This window comes from Nomascus leucogenys, chromosome 4 (genome assembly GCF_006542625.1).
Source record: "Nomascus leucogenys isolate Asia chromosome 4, Asia_NLE_v1, whole genome shotgun sequence".
Taxonomy (NCBI): domain Eukaryota; kingdom Metazoa; phylum Chordata; class Mammalia; order Primates; family Hylobatidae; genus Nomascus; species Nomascus leucogenys.
Genome location: NC_044384.1, coordinates 83,812,947 through 83,834,738, shown reverse-complemented (window position 1 = coordinate 83,834,738; position 21,792 = coordinate 83,812,947). Strand labels below are relative to the sequence as shown.

General features: G+C 56.0%; 2 protein-coding genes across 11 annotated transcripts; one reads left to right on the top strand and one right to left on the bottom strand.

Annotated features, from left to right (window-relative positions):
* Window positions 1-18: 18 nt before the first annotated feature.
* Window positions 19-2,485, top strand: TRPT1 (tRNA phosphotransferase 1). 10 transcript variants are annotated; one of them, XM_030811045.1, is made up of 8 exons: window positions 19-230; window positions 411-494; window positions 700-781; window positions 1,310-1,485; window positions 1,564-1,738; window positions 1,940-1,996; window positions 2,071-2,181; window positions 2,314-2,485. In XM_030811045.1, the coding sequence occupies exons 2-8, from the start codon at window positions 420-422 to the stop codon at window positions 2,403-2,405; spliced, it is 768 nt and encodes a 255-aa protein (XP_030666905.1). In that variant the 5' UTR covers window positions 19-230; window positions 411-419; the 3' UTR covers window positions 2,406-2,485. The 10 variants fall into 10 exon arrangements, with proteins under 10 accessions (XP_030666905.1, XP_030666906.1, XP_030666901.1 ...); XM_030811046.1 differs by having other exon boundaries at window positions 1,310-1,479; window positions 2,314-2,452; XM_030811041.1 differs by having other exon boundaries at window positions 1,310-1,479; window positions 1,564-1,996; window positions 2,314-2,452.
* FERMT3 (fermitin family member 3) lies at window positions 2,390-20,900 on the bottom strand. The gene is made up of 15 exons (XM_030811033.1): window positions 20,766-20,900; window positions 20,058-20,231; window positions 16,782-17,015; window positions 16,454-16,573; window positions 16,182-16,350; window positions 15,877-15,979; window positions 6,923-7,030; window positions 6,623-6,757; window positions 6,493-6,542; window positions 6,265-6,389; window positions 5,958-6,064; window positions 5,614-5,847; window positions 5,143-5,267; window positions 3,078-3,219; window positions 2,390-2,949 (listed from the first exon to the last, which is right to left on the bottom strand). Exons 2-15 carry the CDS (start codon window positions 20,215-20,217, stop codon window positions 2,770-2,772), a joined length of 1,992 nt encoding a protein of 663 aa, XP_030666893.1. The 5' UTR covers window positions 20,218-20,231; window positions 20,766-20,900; the 3' UTR covers window positions 2,390-2,769.
* Window positions 20,901-21,792: the final 892 nt, after the last annotated feature.

The following is a 21,792-nucleotide window of genomic DNA, read 5'->3' as shown; positions in this document are numbered from 1 at the left end:
TCCCCGAAGCGGAAGTACCCGCCCCCTGCCCCCGCGGCTTTTCATTGGCGGGTCCGCCGCCCGCCCCGCCGCGGTCGAGGATCCTGCAGGTTTGTCCCCGCCGCCCCGACGCTCCCGCCCCGTCTGTCGGCACTTCGGCCCTGCCTCCCAGACCACCCTGCCGGGCGCACCAGCGATCTGGAGTGCGGGGTTCGGCCTCCCTGCGCTCCTGGCTGACGGTGTAACCTTGGGCAAGTCTGGCCTGCTGGGCCTTAGTTTCCCTCTCTGCAGCAGGGACTTGGGGGTGGTGAACTTAATAAGCTGTATACTCCCACCCAGCTCTCACTTCCTGAGGCTGTGTGACTTTCTGGGAGGGGTGGGGACGTGGGAGGAGCCTTAAAGCAGTCCCCCCTCGTCACTGCTTCCCACAGGTCTTAGCCATGAACTTCTCTGGAGGAGGGAGGCAGGAAGCAGCAGGGTCCAGGGGTAGAAGGGCTCCCAGACCCCGGGAACAGGTGCGCGCCTCCTCCCCACCCCCTCCCACCAGTCCAGGCTCCCTGGGAGTTGCTGGGGGGCGGAGCTGAAGGGTCCTGTTATTCCTGGAGACCACTGGCACTCCTCTCTCTCTGGGCTCTCTCTGCAGTGGGTCATCGAGGGTTCAGGATGGGCAGCAGGGCAGGGTCACCATGGAGACCAGGGGCCACCGCTGGGTTCTTTCAGGACCGAGACGTGCAGCTGTCCAAGGCTCTGTCCTATGCCCTGCGCCATGGGGCTTTGAAGCTGGGGCTTCCCATGGGAGCCGGTAAGTAGGGGCCTTGGAGGCTGGGGCTTGAGCCCAGAGACAAACGTGAGCCTGTCTGCAACTCCTCCCCTACGGCTGCCTCCACTGCGCCCTGAGGAAGGCACAGAGGGCACTTCCTCCACATGCACAGAGGAGAGCAAGGCCTAGAGCCCCTGTCATGTCCACAGCAGACTGAGGAGAGTTCTTGTCTGGGCCAGGCCTGGTGACCGCCCCCTCCAGCCAAGCAGCCAGATCAGCACTTACCCCGAGGGCGTGCCCTTGAGGGTATGGGGCAGCTGGTGTTGTGAGCGTGCATTCCGGGACAGCGCTATGCTGAGCACTCACCTCCCTGCCCCTCTGTGAGGCAGATCCTCTTTTTATGTAAGTTGAAAAAACTGGGGCCCAGAAAGGGGAGACTTTCTAAAGGTCCCACAGAGGATGCCCGAGCGATCTCCAAGCCCAGACTTTGTTTTGATTGCCTGTGGCTCCCTGTAAACCCTGGCCCAGTCCAGAGCAAGGTTGGCTCCTGAGCACCCTGCTTGCCCACAGACGGCTTCGTGCCCCTGGGCGCCCTCCTGCAGTTGCCCCAGTTCCGCGGCTTCTCTGCTGAAGATGTGCAGCGCGTGGTGGACACCAATAGGAAGCAGCGGTTCGCCCTGCAGCCGGGGGATCCCAGCACTGGCCTTCTCATCCGGGCCAACCAGGGCCATTCCCTGCAGGTTGGGGTGAGGGGACAAGCAGGAGAGCCAGATGGGAGGGACTCCTGCCTGCGAAGGGGGTCTCACTGCTGCCCATTCAACCAGGTACCTAAGTTGGAGCTGATGCCCCTGGAGACACCGCAGGCCCTGCCCCCGATGCTAGTCCATGGTACATTCTGGAAGCACTGGCCATCCATCCTACTTGAGGGCCTGTCCTGCCAGGGAAGGACACACATCCACCTGGCCCCAGGACTGCCTGGAGACCCCGGTGTCATCAGTGGTCAGTGCCCTCCCCTCCACCTAGCTACTCCCACCCACTCTGTCCAGCCAGATCCCCTTCAAAGGTTACAACACTTGTCTGGGGCCACCCCATGCCCGGCATGGAGCAGCACCCCTGCATCCCCCAGCCCAGGACCCCAGTCTGCCCAAGTTGCTGACTGCACTCCAGGTGCCCAGGCCTCAGCCCCAGCTGTCTCTGCAGGCATGCGGTCCCATTGTGAAATAGCTGTGTTCATCGATGGACCCCTGGCTCTGGCAGGTGAGTCTGGACAAAGCGGGGGCTGCCCTTGCCTTCGGGGAGGGCATGAGTCACATCTCTGGCTCTGTCAGCAGATGGAATACCCTTCTTGCGCTCTGCCAATGGGGTGATTCTGACTCCAGGGAATACTGATGGCTTCCTGCTTCCCAAGTACTTCAAGGAGGCCCTGCAGCTACGCCCTACCCGTGAGAGCCACCACCCCAGCCCCTATTCCTTGTTGCTGAAGGCTGTGCCCTTCTGCCCTCACCGCTCTCCTAGCTTCCAACCCTAGACTGACTTAGATCTCCCTTTCTCTAACCAACTCTTGTCTTTATCAGGAAAGCCCCTTTCCTTGGCTGGTGATGAAGAGACAGAGTGTCAGAGCAGCCCCAAGCACAGCTCCAGAGAAAGGAGGAGGATCCAACAATAAAATATTAATTTATACAAAAGAAATTTTAAAAAGTAACAAGAAAGAAACTCCAGTTTGAAACCATGTTTCATCATCCTGTAGCTACATCTGGTCTTCTTGTGTGCTGGGGGACTGCAGATAGGTCAGGGGTATCGGCCTCAGCCACTCAGACAAGGAAAGGGGGCACCACCCCCATCCCTGGCCTGGGTGATGGTGCAGTGTCTGGCCCTGCCAGGTCCTCGGCCTGCACAAAGTCAGTGACAGCAGGTGAAATGCCCAGCTGGGTGCCTGCCTAGAGAGGGTGTGGGGCAGTGAGCCCCTGTGGGTGTGGGCTTGGGAGTGGCCGTGACAGGTGGTGAGCAGGGCAGGGGCAGTCACACAGCCCTCAGAAGGCCTCATGGCCCCCGGTGAGCTGCAGGAAGAGGTCTTCATCCAGCTCCTCCCCACGGGCCCGCTCCCGCGTCGACAGGAAAATGTAGCCCCCAATGTACTCGTGTACAATTCGGCAGCTGGCAGACACGCAGCTGAAGGCCACGTTGATGTGCTCATCAAACTCGATGGCCACCTGAAGGGCAGACAGTCAGAGGAGCAAATGGTGGGTGGGATAAGGGAGCAGCCCCTGCCCCACCCTGGCTGGATCCAGCTCCGGGCTGGCACCTGTCCCCCATCCATATACGCTGGGTCTGGGCCCACCTGCCGGATGTCCCAGTTGACATTCCACTGGCGCATGTTGCTGAAACGCCAGGTCTTGACCACGTCGCCCACAGCCAAGTCGATGCGGATCAGTCGGTTGTTGGCGATGCCCAGGATCTCATCTTTCCTGCTGCCCTTGAACCTGGCCCCCAGCGAGAGAGAGTGAGCCAGGGCTCCACCCTGCATGGCCCGAGCCCGCCCAGACAATGTGGCGCCGTGCTGGAAAGCCAGCCCTTTCCGACTGTAGCTCACCAGCTGTGTGACCCTGAGCAAGCCATTTGGGTTCCCTGGGCCTCAAGTTTCTCATCTGGAAAATGGGGGTTAATTGATACAATCCCGACAACAGCATTTAGCAGCATCGGGCAAACAGGCCATGCCTTTAAATGGTAACTTTTTTTGGTTTTTGTTACCATCCTCATCAGCTGCTCTCTCCCTCCCTTCTTTGCAGTCTTGGGAAACAACTAATCAAAGGGGCCCACTCCCCATAACAGCATCCACTGCTAGCCCTGTCTTGCAGACCGGTGAACCCAGGCCCAGACAGTGAACTGTCCACAGCAGAGCTGGAGCAAGAACTGGTTCTTCTGCTCTCCTGACCTGAACTCTCTTTTTTTTTTTTTTTGAGAAGGAGTGTCGCTTTGTTGCCAGGCTGGAGTACAGTGGCGCGATCTTGACTCACTGTAACCTCCGCCTCGTGGGTTCAAGTGATTCTCCTGTCTCAGCCTCCTGAGTAGATGGGATTACAGGTACGTGCCACCACCGCGTGACTAATTTTTGTGTTTTTAGTAGAGGTGGGGTTTCACCATGTTGGTCAGGCTGGTCTCGAACTCCTGACCTTGTGATCTGCCTGCCTTGGCCTCCTAAAGTGCTGGGATTACAGGCGTGAGCCATCGCGCAGGCTCTTTTATTTATTTATTTATTTATTTATTTATTTGAGACTGAGTCTCACTCTTTCGCACCCAGGCTGGAGTGCAGTGGCACAATCTCGGCTCACTGCAACCTCCGCCTCCCGGGTTCAAGAGATGCTCCTGCCTCAGCCTCCCGAGTAGCTGGGATTATAGGCGCCTGCCACCACACTCGGCTAATTTTTGTATTTTTAGTAAATACAGGGTTTCACCATGTTGGTCAGGTTGGTCTCACACTCATGACCTCAAATAATCTGCCCGCCTCAGTCTCCTAAAGTGCAAGGATTACAGATGTGAGCCACCGCGCCCCGCCTATTTATTTATTTTTTTGTTTTGTTTTGTTTTGTTTTTTGGAGGCAGAGTCTTGCTCTGTCACCCAGGGTGGAGTGCAATGGCGTGGTCTCAGTTCACTGCAACCTCTGCCTCCTGGGTTCAAGGAATTCTCCTGCCTCAGCCTCCTGAGTAGCTGGGACTACAGGTGGGTGCCACCACAACTGGCTAATTTTTGTATTTTTAGTAGAGACACGGTTTCACTATGTTGGCCAGGCTGGTCTTGAACTCCTGACCTCGTGATCCGCCCTCCTCAGCCTCCCAAAGTGCTGAGATTACAGGTGTGAGCCACCGTGCCTGGCCCAGCCTATTTATTTTTGAGACAGAGTCTCGCTTGGTTACCCAGGCTGGAGTGGAGTAGTGTGATCACGGCTCACAGCAGTCTTGACCTCCCAGGCTCAAGAGATCCTCCCACCTCAGCCTCCTGAGTAGCTGGGACTACAGGTGACCACCACCATGCCCAGCTAATTTTTTACAATTTTTTATAGAGATGAGGGACTTTCTGTGTTGCTCAGGCTGGTCTCAAACTCCTGGGCTCAAGTGATCCTCCTATCTCGGCCTCCCAAAGTGCTGAGATTACAGGCATGAGCCCCAGCACCTGGCGTGAGCTTTGTCTCTTATGTTTGTTGTGGAGGGACAGCATGAGGGGCACACATGGGGCACACATGGGGCCCTCAGTAAGGCCTGCTTACAAAGAACAAGGGAAGAGAGTCTTCGGGGTGCCTGTCCAGAACCGACTCTTGGGATGTGGGCACACAGCAGCTGAGTGGCAGGTGAGGGCAGAGACGGTGCTGGGCAGGGGGCTGGGCCGGGGGCCAGGCCGGGAGCCATACCTGACCATGACGTAGGAGATGCCGAAGTCGGGCAGGGACTGCCAGGCCTGGATGAAGCGCAGCTGGGCCTCTGCCAGCGACAACTGGGCCACATTCTGGTGGGCTTCCAGGATCCGTGGGGTGAGCTGCGGGACCATACTGGTGACGGGCTGCCAGGCACTATTCCCCTCCTCCAAAGTCACCGAGCCCCCACCTCCCCGTCAGGGTGACAGCATGTGAGCCTGGGAAGGGGCAGCGCCCACATGGGGCTGCCAAGGTGCAGATTTGCACTGCGCCAGGCTGTGAGGTGGACATGGGCACCTGGACCGTGACTCCTCCCAGAGGGTGGGTACCAGCTGCACAATCTCAGGGACGCAGTGAGAGGAGCCCAGTGAGCACATAGCTTTCCTGAGGAAGGCTCTGTGGAGACCCAGGGGTCAGGGGTCTCTGGGTAAACACTGTGCTCATTCCCACCCTGACTCCTTCTGGTACCTGCTTGGCCTTGAACTTCCGCTGGAAACGGGGGGCAACCAGGCCGTAGGGGTTGAGGCCCTCGGCAGAGGCATCAGGGCCCTGGGGGTGGTTGCCTGGGCCCCCACCGCCTGTGCGCTGCAGGCTGAGGAAGGCCAGGATGGCCTGCACCTCGCTGGTGTAGCTGCTGTCGGCCATGGTGCGGCCTTTGGAGGCCAGGCGGCAGCCAGCCATCCAGCGGGCATACTGCTGCTCCTGGGCGAGAGGGGTGAGGGGAGACAGTGCTAACCAAGCTTGATGCTCCTCAGCCCCTGCCCCTGCCCCAGCTCCTGCCCCGCCCTGGCCCCTGCCCAGCCCTCACTCACATCCTGGCACCGCAGGTAGATCTCACTCATGCCCTCAGGGGAGGGCACTAGGAGTTTAATGCAGAACTTCTGGCTGGAGACGTTAACATCGGGAACCACCTCACAGCCTGGAGGGAGAGAAGGGGTGGTCTAGGAGGTCAGGAGGGGAAGAGCCGCCTGAGGTCCTGGAGTGCATGCTAGCCCACACCGTCACCTCAGGACAGAGGGCATCTTCCCCGGTCTCCAGGAGGAAACAGGGCCAGTGAGAGCATTCACCTGCCTAGCCCACAAGTGGGGACCCCACCAGCCCCTGGCCCTGTGCACTCACCCTTGAGATTGAGCTGCTGAATGGGGTCCCCAGGGGCCTCGTCCTGGCTCTTGTAGTAGGACAGTGTGGTCTCCTTGAACACCACCCAGTGCTGGCGGTAGCCCTTCAGGGTCAGCTTCCGGGGCCTTCGTGGGATGCGGGGGGGTTTGTGAAAGGCCGCCTCGCCCCCTCCCTCCATATGCAGACCGACCCCTCCAGCAGGGCTGCCTACTCTGGCCTCCAACTCACCGGAAGATTCGGAGATGGTCCTTGAGCTCTGGGATGGTGGTGAGGCTGTCCTATGGGAGGGCCAGAGTCAGAGGGGCACCTGGTGCCTCACACTTGCCCTGCCCAGCCCCTGCCCCAAGCCCCTCCTCACCAGCACATCTGTGGGCGCCGACCCCTCCAGCTTCACCTCCAGGTTGCTCAGGGCCGCATCCAGGTCGTCCAGCCCTGGGTCTGTGCCAGCCGGCTCCCCCACCTCCCCGCTCTGGGACAGCTTGTTGATGTGGTACTGGGTGGTCATGAAGCCAGGGAGGGCTGAGTCCAGCAGCCTGGTCCCCTAGCAGTACCCCCAGGCTGGGCTTCCCTGGAGGTAGCCCCTACTCAGGAAGGCCCTTCCTGCCCTGGGACTGGCTCACCTCCCAGTTGCCCTGGTGCCCCCAGGCCCGCCTGGTACCTGCAGGGCGGCAAACACCATCATCTCCTCCTCGGTGCAGTCAATCTCCTCCAGCAGCAGGTCCCACCGGGCCTGCTCGTACAGCTGTGTCAGCCGCACGGGGTCTGTCTGGAGCAGTGGGAGGGGAGGCTGGAGGCTTGGCAGGTCAGATGCCAGCTGCCCTGGATGCCCTGCACTGAGCCCCTGCCAGCCTTGGCCCTCTGCCCTGCCCTCCTTGCTAAGGCAGATTCATTCAGTGGCCGGACATGAGCTGCAGACCTCAACCCTGCCCTTACAGCCTGCTAGCCCCCTGCTGCCCAGGCCTGCACATCTAAACCTTGGCTCGGTTGTGCTGATGTTTACTGTGTGCTGGCATGCTGCCCTGGGTGCAGGGGAGACCGAGTAAACCAATCAATAAGTCAAATAACTCAAGGCTGCAATAAACACTCTCAAGGAAACAGTTTCCACAGGGAAGCTCACATGAGCCCTCGGTCTAGGGCTCCCCAAGTTCAATGGAGATGAGAGAATGGAACATGGGGAAGCAGTCAGGGAAGGCTTCCCTGAGGAGGTGACAAGCTGAGTAGAGATAGGAAGGATGACAATGGGCCACTCAAGGGAAGAGTGAAGGAAGAGGACTCCAGAAAAAAGGAACAGGGAGGGCAGACACTCCAAGAGGGGATCCCAGTTACCCACAGAAGACCAACAATCCCGCTGAAACCCACCCAAAATGGATAGCAATGGTTTAGGAAGGTAAATCCAAAAGGACAAAGGACAGGCCGGGGCGGTGGCTTGCGCCTGTAATCCCAGCACTTTGGGAGGCCAAGGCAGGCGGATAGCTTGAGCCCAGGAGTTTCAGACCAGCTTGGGCAACATGGTGAAACCCTATCTCTACTAAAAATACAAAAAATTAGCCACATGAGGTGGTGCGCGCCTGTAGTCCCAGGTACTCAGGAGGCTGAGGTGGGAGAATCACCTGAGCCCACGAGGTTGAGGCTGCAGTGAGCTGTGATTGCACCATTGCACTCCAGCTTGGGGGATAGAGTGAGACCTTGTCTCCAAAAGAAAGAAAAAGAAGGCCAGGCACAGTGGCTCATACCTGTAATCCCAGCACTTTGGGAGGTCGAGGTGGGTGCATTATGAGGTCAGGAGATCGAGACCATCCTGGCCAACACAGTGAAACCCCGTCTCTACTAATAATACAAAAAAATTAGCCAGGCGTGGTGGCGGGTGCCTGTAATCCCAGCTACTCAGGACGCTGAGGCAGGAGAACGGCATGAACCCGGGAGGCGGAGCTTGCAGTGAGCCGAGATCGCACCACTGCACCCCAGCCTGGGCAACAGAGCGAGACTCTATCTCAAAATAAAAAGGAAAAAGAAAACAATTTGGAAAAAGAAAACAATTTGGAAGACGGAGAGCAAACTGTAGATGGGAACTGGGTTATGCAGAGAGAGCTGGGGCCTCACACCTTTTCCCTCTCCTGTCTGATAAATCCACCAATGAGACTTGAAAATAGGCAGAAAGCAAGCAGCAAAAAGAACAGAGATCTGAACAGAGGCATCCAGTTTGCATGGCGGATCCCTGGCAAGCTCTGATGCGGATCCTCTGGATGAGCTGCAAGGGTGAGCTGAAGAGAGGCCTCTGGATAAAGTCCATGAAAAAAAGCAGGTCCCTCCCCAGCTCCGTGCAGCCAAGTGATGGCAAGGAGGCACCTGGCAGAAGCTGGGACTCACTCTCTGGAGGTGCTGAGCCAGATGCACCCCTGCATTTGGTACCCCAGACACAGCTGGATGGGATGGGGGTTGCACTAGGCTAAAAACAGACAATTTTTTTTTTTTTCTTTTAAGACGGAGTTTTGCTCTTGTTGCCCAGGCTGGAGTACAATGGCGTGATTTTGGCTCATCGCAACCTCCGCCTCCCGGGTTCAAGCGATTCTCCTGCCTCAGCCTCCTGAGTAGCTGGGATTACACACATGCGCCACCATGCCCAGCTACTTTTGTATTTTTAGTAGAGACAAGCTTTCTCCATGTTGATCAGGCTGGTCTCGAATTCCCGACCTCAGGTGATCCACCTGCCTCGGCCTCCCAAAGTGCTGGGATTACAGGTGTGAGCCACCATGCCCGGCAAAAACACAAATTTAAAGAAAGCTGGCATTCAGATGAGTGAGACACCCACACCCTTTCCCACTTGTCACCCAAGACATTGGCAGGGAGCCTTCTATCTCCAGTTGAAAGATCAGTGGGGTTGCCACTGAGAGGCTGAGCCATCAGAGAAATGCCCGACAAAGAGTGGCAGCCCAGTCCCATCACCTCCAGGGGGCCACCAAGATGCCAAGCCCTACTCACACACTCAGGGTCTCCAGTCGGTTTCTTAGAGCTTCACTTTTAAATATGAATGGACAGGCATGGACTACCCACATTTAAGGAAAGCTTCAAGAGTGAACCATAGAGACCACGACAACAAGAATAAAACAGCTTGGAGGAAACGAAGGCCAGGCAGGGCGCAGAAGAGAACTTCAAACGCGAATCAAAATCCTTATAGAGTACAAAAATTAGCTGGGCATGGTGGCACCCGCCTGTAGTCCCAGCTACTAGGGAGGCTGAGGCAGGAGAATCACTTGAACCTGGGAGATGGAGGTTGAAGTGAGCCAAGATCGCGCCATTGCACTCCAGCCTGGCAACAGAGCAAGACACCATCTCAAAAAAAAAAAAAAATCCTTATAGAGGCTGGGCCCGGTGGCTCACACCTGTAATCCCAGCACTTTGGGAGGCTGAGGCGGGCAGATCACGAGGTCACGACTTTGAGACCAGCCTGGCCAACATGGTGAAACCCTGTCTGTACTAAAAATACAAAAATAATTAGGCCAGGCGTGGTGGTGCATGCCTGTAATCCCAGCTGCTCGGAAGTCTGAGGCAGGAGAATGGGTTGAACTAGGGGGGCAGAGGTTGCAGTGAGCCGAGATCTTGCCATTGCACTCCAGCCTGGGTGACAGAAGAAGACTCCATCTCAAAAAAAAAAAAAAAAAAAAAAAATCCTTACAGAGCTAAAGCACTGCACTCATAAAACAAGACCAGACTATTCTTTTTTTAAAGGAATGTAACTGGGCACAGTGGCTCACGCCTGTAATCCTAGCACTTTGGGAGGCTGAGGCCGGTGGATCATTTGAGGTCAGGAGTGTGAGACCAGCCTGACCAACATGGTGAAACCCTGTCTCTCCTAAAAATACAAAAATTAGTTGGGTGTGGTGGCGGGCACCTATAATCCCAGCTACTCGGGAGGCTGAGGCAGGGGAATCTCTTGAACCCAGGAGGCGGAGGTTGCAGTGAGCCGAGATGGTGCCACTGCACTCCAGCCTGTGTGTGACAGAGTGAGACTCCGTCTCAAAAAAAAAAAAAAAAAATCCCAACTTCTCAGGAAGCTGAAGCAGGAGGATCACTTGAGACCCAATCTGGGCAACGTAGCAAAATTCCATCTCTAAAAAATTTTTAAAGAATTAGCCAGGCTTGTGGCACATGCCTGTAGTCTCAGCCACTCAGGAAGCTAAGGCAGGAAGATTGCTTGAGCCCAGGAGTTCAAGGTTGCAGTGAGCTATGATCGCACCACTGCACTCTAGTCTGGGTCACAGAGCGAGACCCCATCTCTAAAAATAAAAAGAAAGATAAAAATATAAATTCGGTTCTATTAAAATTAAGAGCTGCCGTTTATCAAAAGAAACCATTCAGACAATTAAAAGGCAAAGCACAGAGGGGGAAAATATATTCACAATGTATTTATCTGTCAAAGTGTTCATATCCAGAATATATAAAGAACTCCTACAAATCAATAAGAGAAAGACAAACGACTCAATATGACAATTGTCAAAATATTTGAACAGAAACCTCACAAAGCAGGATATCCAGATGGCTAATAGCCGTATGAAAAGGGACTCATCTTTATTAGTCATCAGGGAAATGTAAATTAAAGCCACATGGAAAGCAGATCAGTGGTGGTCGGGGTGTGGGAGGAGGAGCGACTGCAAATGGGCATCGTGCAATCAGTGCTTGTCTGGGGCAGTGGAAATGTTCTAAAACTGGATTGTGGTGATGGTTGCACAACCATACACGTTTGTTAAAAATAAGCTGAGCCGGGTGTGGTGGCTCATGCCTGTAATGCCTGCACTTTGGGAGGCCAAGGCGGGTGGATCACGAGGTCAGGAGTTCAAGACCAGCCTGGCCAACACAGTGAAACCCCGTCTCTACTAAAAATACAAAAATTAGCTGGGTGTGGTGGCACGTGCCTGCAATCCCAGCTACTTGGGAGGCTGAGGCAGGAGAATTGCTTGAATCTGGGAGGCAGAGGTTGCAGGGAGCCAAGACCACGCTATTGCACTCCAGCCTGGACAACAGAGTGAGACTCTGTCTCAAAAATACATAAATAAATACACACATACATAAATAAATAAATACATAAGTAAAAGTAAAAAAAATCAAGCTGAATGGTTACAATGGGTAATTTTTATGGTATGTACGTTCTACCTCAACAAAACTGTTTAAACAAAATTATATGAGATACCATCACACACCTATCTGAATGGCCACAATGGAAAAATAGAAAATACCAAGCACTGGTGAGTTGTGGAACAACTGAAACGCTCATCCACTGTTGGTGGGAGTGTAAACTGGTGCAATCACTTAGTTGTTTGTTTGTTTGTTTGTTTGGAGACAGAATCTCACTCTGTTGCCAGGCTGGAGTACGTGGCTCGATCTTGGGATCTCGGCTCACTGCAGCCTCCAGCTCCCAGGTTGAAGCGATTCTCATGCCTCAGCCTCCTGAGTAGCCGAGATTACAGGCATGTGCCCCCATGCCCAGCTAACTTTTTCTACTTTTAGTAGAGACAGGGTTTCACTGTGTTGGCCAGGCTGGTCTCAAACTCCTGACCTCAAGTGATCCACCCACCTCAGCCTCCCAAAGTTCTGGAATTACAGGCGTGAGCCACTGCACCCTGCCTGGTGCACTTTGAAAAGCTGTTTAACAGTATCTACCACAGTTCAACTCATGCATGCTCTATATCACAGGGTATAAACATGTTCACCAAGATACATAGCTTGGAATGTTCATAGCATCTCTATTCATAACAGCCCCAATCTGGAAATTGTACAATGTCCATCAACAGTAAAATGGATACATTAATTGTGGTATTTGACATAATGAAATGTTATACAACAATGAGAAAGAATTTAAGACGATGATATATGCAATATGGATGAATCATACAAACATAACGCTGAAAGAAGCCAGGTGCAAAAAGAGTATAGACTGTGTGGCTCCATTACGTAAATTTCACAGACAGAACTAATCTAAGACATTAGAAGCAAAGTTAATGGTTACTTCCTGTGGTAGCTATTGCCTGGAAGGAGTGTAAGGGGGCTTCTGGGCCCAGTAAAATTCTTTTTTTTTTTTTGAGATGGAGTCTCGCTCTGTCGCCCAGGCTGGAGTGCAGTGGCGCAATCTCGGCTCACTGCAAGCTCCGCCTCCCGGGTTCACGCCATTCTCCTGCCTCAGCCTCTCCGAGTAGCTGGGATTACAGGCGTCCGCCACCACGCCTGGCTAATTTTTTGTATTTTTACTAGAGACGGGGTTTCACCGTGGTTTCGATCTCCTGACCTCGTGATCCGCCCGCCTCGGCCTCCCAAAGTGCTGGGATTACAAGCGTGCGCCACCGCGCCCGGCCTGGCCCAGTAAAATTCTATTGCTTGATATGTTAATTATATTTGTGTATTTTTCTAAATGTATGTTACACTTAAAAAGAAAGCCCTATGGCCAGGCGTGGTGGCTCATGCCTGTAATCCCAGCACTTTGGGAGGCCAAGGCAGGAGGATCACCTGAGGTCAGGAGTTCGAGACCAGCTTGGCCAACATGGTGAAATCCCATCTCTACTCAAAATACAGGAAGAAATTAGCTGGGCATGGTGGCGGCGGGCATCTGTAATCCCAGCTATGTGGGAGGCTGAGGCAGGAGAATCGCTTGAACCCAGGAGGCAGAGGTTGCAGTGAGCCGAGATCATGCCATTGCATTCCAGCCTGGGCAACAAGAATGAAACTCCCTCTCAAAAAAAAAAAAAAAAAAAAAAGCCCCATAAAAGAACACTCAAAAAACAAGAGCTCTTGGAACTTAAAAATATAGTTACAGAAATTAAAAATTCAATAGATATTTTAGAGGATAAGTTGAAGAGGTCTCCAGAGAGTAGGACACAGAAAGAAAAAGAACCAAAAAAATAAGAAAGAAAAGATGTGTCGGCCAGGCATGGTGGCTCATGCCTGTAATCCCAGCACTTTGGGAGGTTGAGGCAGGTGGATCACCTGAGGTCAGGAGTTCGAGACTAGCCTGGCCAACATGGTGAAACCCCGTCTCTACTAAAAATACAAAAAATTAGCCAGGCGTGGTGGTGGGCGCCTGTAATCCCAGCTACTAGGGAGGCTGAGGCAGGAGAATCACTTGAATACGGGAGGCGGAGGTTGCAGTAAGCCAAGATCACACCATTGCACTCTAGCCTGGGCAACAAGAGTGAGACTCCATCTCCACAATAAAAATAGGTAAATAAATACAATTAGCTGGGCATGGTGGCGCATGCCTGCAATCCCAGCTACTTGGGAGGCTGAAGCAGGAGATCGCTTGAATCCAGGAGGCGGAGGTTGCAGTGAGCTGAGATTGTGCCATTGTACTCCAGCCTGGGCAACAAGAGCAAAACTCATCTCAAAAAAAAAAAAAAAGGCAATTATGAACTTCAAAAACATTTGAGCAAAAAGGGAAAAAATAATCATAGTTACTCTGTGGCTTAACTAGGAACACTATTTATATGTGTTACTATTTACAGCCATATCATATTGTTTTAACCAAAGACTATAGACACTACTCACTTAGAAAGAGGCAAGGAAATGTGTGTATTGTGTGGGCAAGGAAGAGAATGTAAGACAGTGAAACCTTCTTACAAAGTCAATAGACAATGTGTGAAGTGGCAAAACAAAGAAGTGGAAGTATGTCATGGAGAAGAAAACGCTAGAATAAAAAGGCATAGCTGGTCCGACGCAGTGGCTCACGCCTGTAATCCCAGCACTTTGGGAGGCCAAAGTGGGCAAATCACCTGAGGTCAGGAGTTCAAGACCAGTCTGACCAACACGGAGAAACCCCGTCTCTACTAAAAATACAATATTAGCTGGGCATGGTGGCTTAACGCCTGTAATCCCAGCTACTCGGGAGGCTGAGGCAGGAGAACCTCTTGAACCCAGGAGGCGGAGGTTGTGATGACCAGAGATCGCGTCATTGCACTCCAGCCTGGGCAACAAGAGCAAGACTCCATCTCAAAAAAAAAAAAATTAGGCCAGGCGCAGTGGCTCACTCCTATAACCCCAGCACTTTGGGAGGCTGAGGCGGGTGGATCACCTGAGGTCAGGAGTTCAAGACCAGCCTGACCAATATGGTGAAACTCCATCTCTACTAAAAAAATACAAAAATTAGCCAGGCGTGGTAGTGGGTGCCTGTAATCCCAGCTACTCCGGAGGCTGACAGGAGAATTGCTTGAATCCAGGAGGAAGAGGTTGCAGTGAGCCGAGATTGTGCCACTGCACTGTAGCCTGGGCAACAGAGCAAGACTCCATCTCAAAAAAAAAAAAAAAATTAGCCAGGTATAGTACACGCCTATAGTCCCAGCTACTCAGGGAGCTGAGGCTGAAGGATCACATGACCCTGGGAGGTCCAGGCTGCAGTTAGGTGGGGATCACACTACTGCCCTCCAGTCTGGATGACAGAGCAAGACTGTGTCTCAAAAAATAAAAATAAATAAATATATAAATAAATAAAGCTTAGGAGAGAGCCATCTGAGCTGGAGATGATCAACTGGGAGAGAGTGTGGAGATGGTATTGAAATCCACAAGACTGGAGATGACTGAGAGAAGGAGGGGAGAGAGCAGAGGCCCAGAGTGGAGCCTGGGGCAGAGCTTGGGGCTCGCCAACACCGAGAGGCCATGGAGAGGAGGAGGGAGCATCACAGAGCCTGGCAGAGTGGCTTGGGGAGAGGCCACCCCTCAAGCAAGTGGACAGGAGGCTTCGGGAGGAAGATATTTTGGAGGAGTGGTCAGGGTGGTGTCTGTGTCACAAGTAAGTGGTCAAGTAAGAAGCGGGTGGGACATGGCCAGGGGACAGATAGTCTGGAGGCGTGGCCCCCTCAGCAGGTGCACTTCTCATGTGTGGAAGGTGACAAAATATATAGAATAGCTGTGGCCAACGAGTGAAAGGGAGTCGAACAGCACCCAGAGAAAGCTTGGAAGCAAGAAGTGGGATTCTGCGGAGCAAGTGTTCAGACAACTACGATGTTTTGCAGAGAAAGGGGGCAGAGAGGCGGGGCCTACAGGTAGAAAGAGCAACCTGTGGGCTTCTGGGAAGTTTTTGAGATGTGCGTGAAGCACATTGCGTGGAGCACTTTGCATGGAGCATTTTGCCTGGAGCATGTTGGTTGCCAATGGAGGAAGGGAGGAAGAGTGAACAGGGCACAGAGGGGCCACCCTACAAAGCTTCCTTCCTTACCCACTCCCAGGTCCTGCAGTCCCAAATGCTGCCCCCTCCAGGAAGACTTCCCAGAGCTTCCAGGCCTGGGCCTCTCCCACCTGAGCCCCAGACTTCTCAGAGGCACCCACACACACACTGTCTATGAGGATCTGTGGGTCTTAGCTTCCTCCCCGACAGCTCCCTGGGAAACAGGCACTGAGACTTATTGGTCTTTATCCGCTGCAGCATCTTCCCGGGGCCCAGGACCTGGTCCGATGCTGAGGTGAATAGATGAGTTTCAGTGCGTGTTTGTGGGGTCAGTAAACAAAGGTGTGGATGGACAAACGGGCAGATGGACAGGCCACTACAAGTCACTAACATCCCAGAGCCCATACCCCAGGCCCTAGGTCTCCACGTCTCATGGACCTGAGGCCCGCTTTCTCCCTGCCCCAGCCCACCTTGGGATCCAAATCGAAGAAGCTGTAGTACTTGAAGCGCAGCCAGAGTACGTCCCCGGCCTTGATGCCCTGCTGCATGAGACACCGCGACGAGTCCAGCCACCTGGGCCGTGGCAGAAGCAGCAGTCAGGGCTGCGCCAGGTACGGCCCTGGGGTGGGGAGGGGGGCTGGGCTGGGGGGACAAGCACACACACAGAAAAGGCCTGGAAACGAAGTGTGGATTTGGGGTGGGCACAGACATGGGACGGGGGGGTGGATCCTGGGTGGGGCAGCCCCGACACAGGGGGCGTGGCTCCTGGGCGCACCTGCTGTGGAGCTGGGTCTTGTCTGACAGGGAGCTGGGCCGTGGCAGACGCTGGAGCAGGAGGGGATCGGGTGGCGGCTGGGGCCGACTCAGCATGTGGTAGCAGGCCTCGGTCTGGGCGCTGTCCGAGAAGTGAGCCGGCATCCCCCGGAACAGTGCAGGCGCCACGCCTGGTGTGCAGGTTGGGGGTCAACCAGGCCTGTCCCCCAGGGCTGGGACTCACAGGCGAGCCCCTGCTCCCGCCCCTCCAGGCCCACCCCCACCTGCACTCACCCCCAGCCAGGACGACCTTGCTCAAGTCATAGAGCTCTTCCTCTGGCTCCTTCTCTTTCTTCTTCTTCTCCTTCTTCTCAGGAGCCCGAAGCAGGGACAGCTCCTCGGGGTGCCGGATGCCTGAGGGGAGCTGGGGTCTCAGCGGGGATGAGGTCCTGCTGCAGCCTCCCCACCTCACCCATGGGCGCTTGGGGCGGGTCACAGCCCTGCAGGCAGGGTGGCAACCCAGACAGCAAGGACAGTGTCAACAGAGCTGGGCCTGGAAACGGGGGAACCTGCCTCTTTGCATCACCCTCATGGGCCAGGGGGAATCAGCCGAGCAACTTACTGAGGAGGCGGCAGATGGCAGCCACAGCCTGGAAAAGGGGATGGGAGAAGCTGGCACGGAGGCGCAGCGCGCGGCGGTTGGGCAACCGAAGGATGACAGGCCGGTGCTGGGGCCCAAAGAACAGGCGTGCATCAGCCAGGATCCCGTACTTGTCCAGTGTCCAGTGGGTCTGCAGCAGCCACTGCCTCTTCTGTTCCCACCAAATGGCATGGTCTGACCAGTCCTGCTTGCGATCTGTGGGGCACGGGGGCACATCTGGGTCCAGCCTTCCTCCCTGCTGCCCCCAACACCCAGCACAACCCCAGGATTCAGAAGCCTGGGGTGACCACTCCCCTGCCCTGCCTAAGCCAAGAGTGGGGCAGCCTGGGCGGGCCTGGGGTCTACCCCATGGTAACAGCTGCAGGGCTCTCTGTAGGCAGCCACTGATTGGCCTTCTAGGCTTGGCTTCTATATGGCTTCCCAGGGGAGCTCTCCAACCCAGAATCTGGGTGCCCCCAATCTTAGCGCCCCATCTCTTGCATTCCAGCCCATTGGGCTCCCTCCACATGACGCCCCCTTTGTCCTCCCGTAATCCATGGTTGAATGGCCTCTGTCTTGCATTCTGGGGAGCTCCCAGAGGCAGAGACTACGTCTGTCTCTCTGCTGTATGTCCTCACGGCCTGGACCTGTGCCTGGCCTGGAGCAGTGAGCACTCAATATTTTTAGGTATTAGCTGTGTGACCTTGGACAAGCCACTTAACCTCACTGGGCCTCAGTTTCCCTGTTTGTAAGATATAATAACCATCTTACAAACTGGGACATGGAACAATGCCTCCCATGTGGTAGGTGCAGGGTTTGTGGCAAACTCGTTCATGCACATGACAATCCATGAGTGAGCATTGAATAGAGATGTGTGTCTGTCCCTTGTCAGCCAGCTGGGAACTGGAGTTACAGTAATGGAAGGCACAGGTCTCCCCGCCTCCTCCCTCCAGGAGCATGAACAGGCGGGAGAGAGCATAGGAAAAAGGCTGCTGGAAAGCTGCTCTGGGTGCACAGCCCTTGAGAGTTTGCAAAGCCCTGTTTCCTGAGTTCCTCCCAAGTCCTCCCAGTGAGTTTTCTGATTCCCACTGTATCCCACTCGCCTCAGCCAGCCCCTAACCCCACTGCTTCACACGCCGGGCATCACCACTGCTGCCAAACCAAGAGAAGCACCCGTCCTCCTGCGCCTCCCCTCTGAGGCTGGGCCCTTCCCTCCTGGGCGCCCCCGCGGGACCCTGGCTGTGTGCCGCCGATTCCCCTTCTCTTGGCTCCTTGCTCTTCTCCTGTCCTCTCTGGCCCCTCTCTTGACCGGCCCCTTACCTTGTCCCCAGGTTCGGCCTGGGACCCTCTTCTCCTGCCTCGGCCAGGTCCCCTTACTGGGTCTCCCTATTCTGTGGCTTCAGTTGCCATTTTCTGCTGCAGCCCCATGCGTGGCCCTCGGCCCAGACCCTGCCCTGGGCCCCCAGCCAGAAACCCATGTGCTGCCAGCTGAGGGGCCTGTCTACTGGCTTCCTCCCTTCCAGAACCCTCTGTTCCCGTGGCCGAGTGGCTGACACTGGGACTGTAAGCACCACGACTCCTGGTCTCGGCTTTTGGTGCTCAGCTCAGACTCACTGTGCACAGAGGCACCCTCTCCTCGCCAGCTCCCCAAGCCACCTCTCAGGGCCGGGGGACACGGACTCTCGCCAAAGGCCCAGGCATCTTCCCTTTCTCTTCTAGCCACCACATGTAATCAATGCCCATCCCACCTCCAAAATCCACCCTCTTCTCCATCCTCCCTGCCCCGGCTTAGGAGGCCATGGTGTCTCTAACCAGGACCACAGCCTCCTCAGGGCCCCGCAGCCTCCAGCCTTTCGCCTTGGCTGCTGACCTTAGCAGGACGGCCTCCTGCTGAGAACCATTCGGTGGCCACCTTCCCCTCCAGAAGAAAGTCTAGACCCCTTCTGTAGGCCTTCAGGGCCATGCAGAGCTGGACAGGCACCATCCAGCCTCATTTCTGGTCACACTCCCAGCATCCTCACCGGCCGAGAGCCCTAATTCACAGCCCTCCGAGTCCCAGCGCCACCACCTTGCTCCTCCCTGCTCAGGCCACCTCTCAGGACTTCTCCTGGGGTTATCCCCATCCTGGGCTTGGGGCAGCCCCCTCCTCCGGCTCCAGGCCCCCATGATAGCTCCCTCTGTGTGGCAGCCGGCACACAGCCCCCACGCGTCAATCTCACCTGCTGCTGCTCCAGGAGGCCAGGGACTGGCCTGGGGCGGCCAGGCTGAGCATCAGTAGACAGAGCTGATGTGCTTAGGAGTGACAGTATCCCCACCACAGGGAACACAGAGCTAAAGGGACTTGCCCTGGGGTGCCCAGCAGTGGGTAGAGCAGCAGGGTCTATCTGACTCCAGGTTAAGGCCTCCTGCGTTACCCTCATGCCGTGCCCTGGGGCCACCCAGGTCTTCACCGCCCTCTCTCTGTTCCTCTCTTCTATTCTCATAGCTGCTCCAGGCCCTGCCCCTGGCAGCTCCCCTCGTGGCCTCAGCCTTGTGGCCGGGCCGTTCTGGGCCCTATCCTCTCCACAGTCGGACTGACCTCCTCCTGGGCTGCACGTGGTGGCCTGGCGGGGTCTGAGGAAGCCTCCCCGCCATCACCCACCCCCCACCCACTGGCAGCGCAGGCCCAGGCTCTTGGCCGGGACTGTGGTGGGCCTGCCTTCCGGCTCTGCCTATCGGGGTCTTCCTGCTGCCCTCTCAGGAAGGGGTAGCCCCCACCCCTGGCAAGGAAGGAAGATGAGGAGCCCCCATGGTCCTCCATGACTGATACCACAGGCTGCTCTGCTGTAACTTCCTGTGGGGGCAGGGCCTTCCCATCCAGTCTGGGCCTGCCACCAACCTGCTGAAAGCTTCCGCCAAGGGGAGGGAGTGTGGGGGCAGGCCCCTAGGTCACCTAGACCCCCTCAGACCTCAGCAATGTGACTTCGGCCTCGGCCCAGGCAAGACCACCCCTTCTGCCCATATTGGTGGCTGAATGGGGGATTGTGGCTGGGTCTGATCCTTAGCAGACCAGCTGGAGCAGGAGGGAGGGAGGGAAGAGGGTGGGAGGGAGAGGAAGTTGGGGAAATGTCTTTTTTGGAACCAAATGATTAAGCTAATGCCTGAGTCACCCTGACACCATTATCGGGAGCTGAGCAGCAGGGATGGCCCGGAAGTGCCGGGACACCCGTGGCGGCCACCCATGGTGCCGAGTTCAGCAGGCAGGCAGTGGACACTCACTGATCTGCTCCACAATCTTCAGGAGCACCCCGCCGATGTGTGACTCCCCAGTGACCCGCAGGGTGACTGACTCGGCCTCCGGGTCCTCCTCTCCCACAAACACCCGCAGCTCCCATGACGAGTCGATGTAGTCCCCGGAGGCTGTCTTCATCCCCGCCATGGCTGCGGCTGCTGCTACAGAGAGTGGGGAAGGAGGCAAGGTGGGCAGGCCCTGGTACGCTCCCGGGTTTGGGCAGAAGAGCTCTGTGGTGCCCTGGACACACCCAGAGGAAAGCCGCTCATGAAGGATGGCGGGAGTGAGCCCCCAGGCCAGCATGCCTGTGGTACCCTCAGAGTCTCTCCAGCGATGGCGCTTGAGCCTTGAGGGCCCTCAGAGACCATGTAGTCCAACCCGCTCCCATCCTACAGGCGGGCAGACTGAGGCCGGGTAAGAAGGGGCTCACTCAGGACCACCCTGCTCAATGCCAGCCCACAGCTCACTCCCAGACCCTCAGGGGCAGCTGCCCACTCTGGCCATGGCTTCATACCCAGGCCAGGAAGTAGTTCCGATCCTGGCCCACAGCTCAGATGCCAACATCACAAACCAGCCAAAGCCTCCTCGGGGAGGTGGAAAGTTCAGCCTGCCGCATGGTGAGAGGCAGGCTGGGCAGAGGCTGCAGGAGAGTAAGGAAGAGAAGGGCCCAGGGTCCCAGTGAGGCCCGAGCTTACCTTTCCTGGCAAGGGCTGGGGGCTGCAGGTGGGTCTCGGTCTACACCCCTGCGGGCCGTGGGCTTCCTGCCCTCCTTTCTCTTTGGAGCTTCCTTCAGGGCAGCCCTTGCCTGTGCCTTATCACAAGTAGGGCGGGCTCAGCCCCTCCCCAGGGCGGGCTGGCGCTGGGTGCAGGAAGCACGCTGCCAGCCCGCAGAGGGTTCCAGGGGCCCCCACCTTTGTCCCCAGAGAGCACAGGAAGCTAGGGAGAGCGGGGCTTAGCGACTCAACACCATAAAAACGCCCCCTGCCTCATTTGGAGGAAAGCTCAGTGCAAACTCAACAAGTCCCCCGGCTGTTGTGTGTTCAGGGCTAGGTCCACCTTTGTGGGAAGCGTCTCCCATCCCCAGCCTGTCACATGAGGTGGGGACCTTGGGCTTTGAAACATCACTGGGCTACCGGAGGGAGAGCCCAGGAGTTGACAGAGTGTATCCAGGTTATTTGGGACTCACAAGTTAAATCGGCTCCAGCCTGGCTGTCCCTATCAACCAAGGATCCCGCAAGGCTCCAGAGGGAAACAAGTCCAGTTTGCAGTTTTTCCTAGCTCCGGTAGGGCTACTTTCAAACTCATGAACTCAGACCTGCCAGGTGAACGAGTGAACAGAACTTGGCCCTGACCATCCACAACCTCCCGGGCCCTCAGGTCCCCCAGCTCCAAACACGATCCCTCCACTATGCTCTACTTGGATGAGCCTCCCCGAGTCCCCACGAGGCTCACTCCCATCAAGTCCCTGCTTAGGTGACACCTCAGGGGTCTCTGGTGGCCTATACCCTCCTGCTCATCACCTGCCCTAGGATGTGGACTTCAGTAGAGCAAGGCACGTCCGCCACCAGCTCTGCGCAAGACAGTGGCCTTTCCAGTGAACACACTGGGGGTTGGAGCACAGAGGGTGGGCTAGCCTGGGGGCAGCAAAGTCCTGCTGATCGGGGAGGCTGCCTGAACAGCGCCACTCAGATGGGGAAGGGGGTGGCCTGCTGGGGATTCCCA

What these genes read in the sequence shown, in the direction of transcription:
- TRPT1 (XM_030811039.1), top strand. Translation starts at nt 420, where the DNA reads ATGAACTTCTCTGGAGGAGGGAGGCAGGAAGCAGCAGGGTCCAGGGGT. An exon ending in TGGACCCCTGGCTCTGGCAG is followed by an intron (nt 1,997 to 2,070) that starts GTGAGTCTGGAC and finishes CTCTGTCAGCAG; the next exon opens with ATGGAATACCCTTCTTGCGC. An exon ending in CCTGCAGCTACGCCCTACCC is followed by an intron (nt 2,182 to 2,313) that starts GTGAGAGCCACC and finishes TGTCTTTATCAG; the next exon opens with GAAAGCCCCTTTCCTTGGCT.
- FERMT3 (XM_030811033.1), bottom strand. Translation starts at nt 20,217, where the DNA reads ATGGCGGGGATGAAGACAGCCTCCGGGGACTACATCGACTCGTCATGG. An exon ending in GAAGATTGTGGAGCAGATCA is followed by an intron (nt 17,016 to 20,057) that starts GTGAGTGTCCAC and finishes CGTGCCCCACAG; the next exon opens with ATCGCAAGCAGGACTGGTCA. An exon ending in TCAACTGGGACATCCGGCAG is followed by an intron (nt 2,950 to 3,077) that starts GTGGGCCCAGAC and finishes TCTGCCCTTCAG; the next exon opens with GTGGCCATCGAGTTTGATGA.